At 48.4% G+C, this 1,407-nt stretch overlaps 1 protein-coding gene across 1 annotated transcript in view; it reads left to right on the forward strand.

The window, feature by feature from the left end:
- Positions 1–60: 60 nt before the first annotated feature.
- Positions 61–1,407, forward strand: part of LOC106534084 (protein shisa-6 homolog) — a gene marked incomplete in the record, with an annotated part of 12,400 nt that continues 11,053 nt past the window's right edge. The window contains 1 exon segment of the mRNA XM_014030595.1: positions 61–1,043. Coding sequence (XP_013886049.1) covers positions 478–1,043 — 566 coding nt within the window.

The raw sequence follows: 1,407 nt of genomic DNA on the forward strand, positions 1-1,407 counted from the left end.
GTGTGTGTGTGTGTGTGTGTGTGTGTGTGTGTGTGTGTGTGTAGGGTGAGGGGGTGTATTTTACAAGACTAAATTGATGTAAAATAAATAAAAAGCCTGTCAGTTTATCAGAACCAGCAGGATCTACTTAATAAATAATGTATGTGACTGGTGCCATGCAGCCCATTCTGAGCTGGTTCTATCCTCCTCCCCAGAGGAACTCCGGGAGAACCGACTGGGTCTGTGGGAACCAGCACCTCGGACAGCGGCACACCYAGCCTCAGCACGCAGCGGAGCCGGAGGAGAGCCTGCAGAGCCTCGGTACCGCCCCTGTCCTCCCCGGTCAGGATGGAGCTCAGCTGTCACCTCCACCCCTGCATTCAGCTGTAGTGTGTAACCGCAGGAGGGGGTTGGCTCAGAGTTGACTTCAGTAGTTATGAGTTCAGAGCAGGGCAACACTGAGCTGTTATCAGTTTAATTAAACTCTGCCTGTTTTTTATGTTTTGTAATAATCAAAAGCCTGATTCTTCTCTTACAATGGGGATAAAACACTTCCTAGTGCTGCTCGTGTGTTTGGATTTGCTGTGCATCCTTAGCGCAGGCCCAGTTGGGAAAAAGACCAAACAGTCGCCCAAGAAGCCCCCCAAAGCCACGGTGGTGCCCACGGTGGTCCCACCGAAAACCCCGCAACCGTCYGTGGCCAGCAACCACGACACCTGCCTGGGCTACTACGACGTGAGCGGTCAGTACGACAAGATGTTCGAGTGCAACAACACCAACCACCGCTACTGCTGCGGCACCTGCTACCTGCGCTTCTGCTGCGAGTACAAGAAGGACCGGCTGGACCAGAAGGCCTGCAGGAACTACCAGACCCCGGACTGGGTGCAGACGGCCGCCCCTTCGCCCATTCCCACTGGGGAGACGTACGACCCGAGCATGGACCAGACCAACACYGCGGTCTACATCACCTGCGGGGTCATCGCCTTCATCATAGTGCTGGGGGTGTCCGTGAAAGTGGCCTATGATAAAGCCACGGAGCCCCCCCAGGAGATGAACATACACAGGTTAGTCAGTGAAAAAACAACACATTACTACACAACAACAACAACAACAACAATATAAATAAAGTTTGAAGGCTTCCAAATCATCTGCCTGAAATTCTTACATCAACTTTCCCCCCTAATTTTAGAAAAAGCCTTCATTTTTATGTACAAACAGTAAAATATGTTTACAAAGAACCAAAAAGAAAAATGTTAAAGGTGCTGCCAGTGGTTTTTACAATCCCCATGATAACAATATGTCTGTAATGTTCATCTAACCAAGTTTTAAACTCTTATATCAGCTAAAATGTCTTTTTGATCTTGTTTTCAGACTGATTTACTAAACAAGAACTGATTGTGTAAGAATAATCATCTTGTTTTCAGAATG

This window comes from Austrofundulus limnaeus, unplaced genomic scaffold, assembly GCF_001266775.1.
Source record: "Austrofundulus limnaeus strain Quisiro unplaced genomic scaffold, Austrofundulus_limnaeus-1.0 Scaffold1088, whole genome shotgun sequence".
In the NCBI taxonomy this organism is placed as follows: Eukaryota; Metazoa; Chordata; class Actinopteri; order Cyprinodontiformes; family Rivulidae; genus Austrofundulus; species Austrofundulus limnaeus.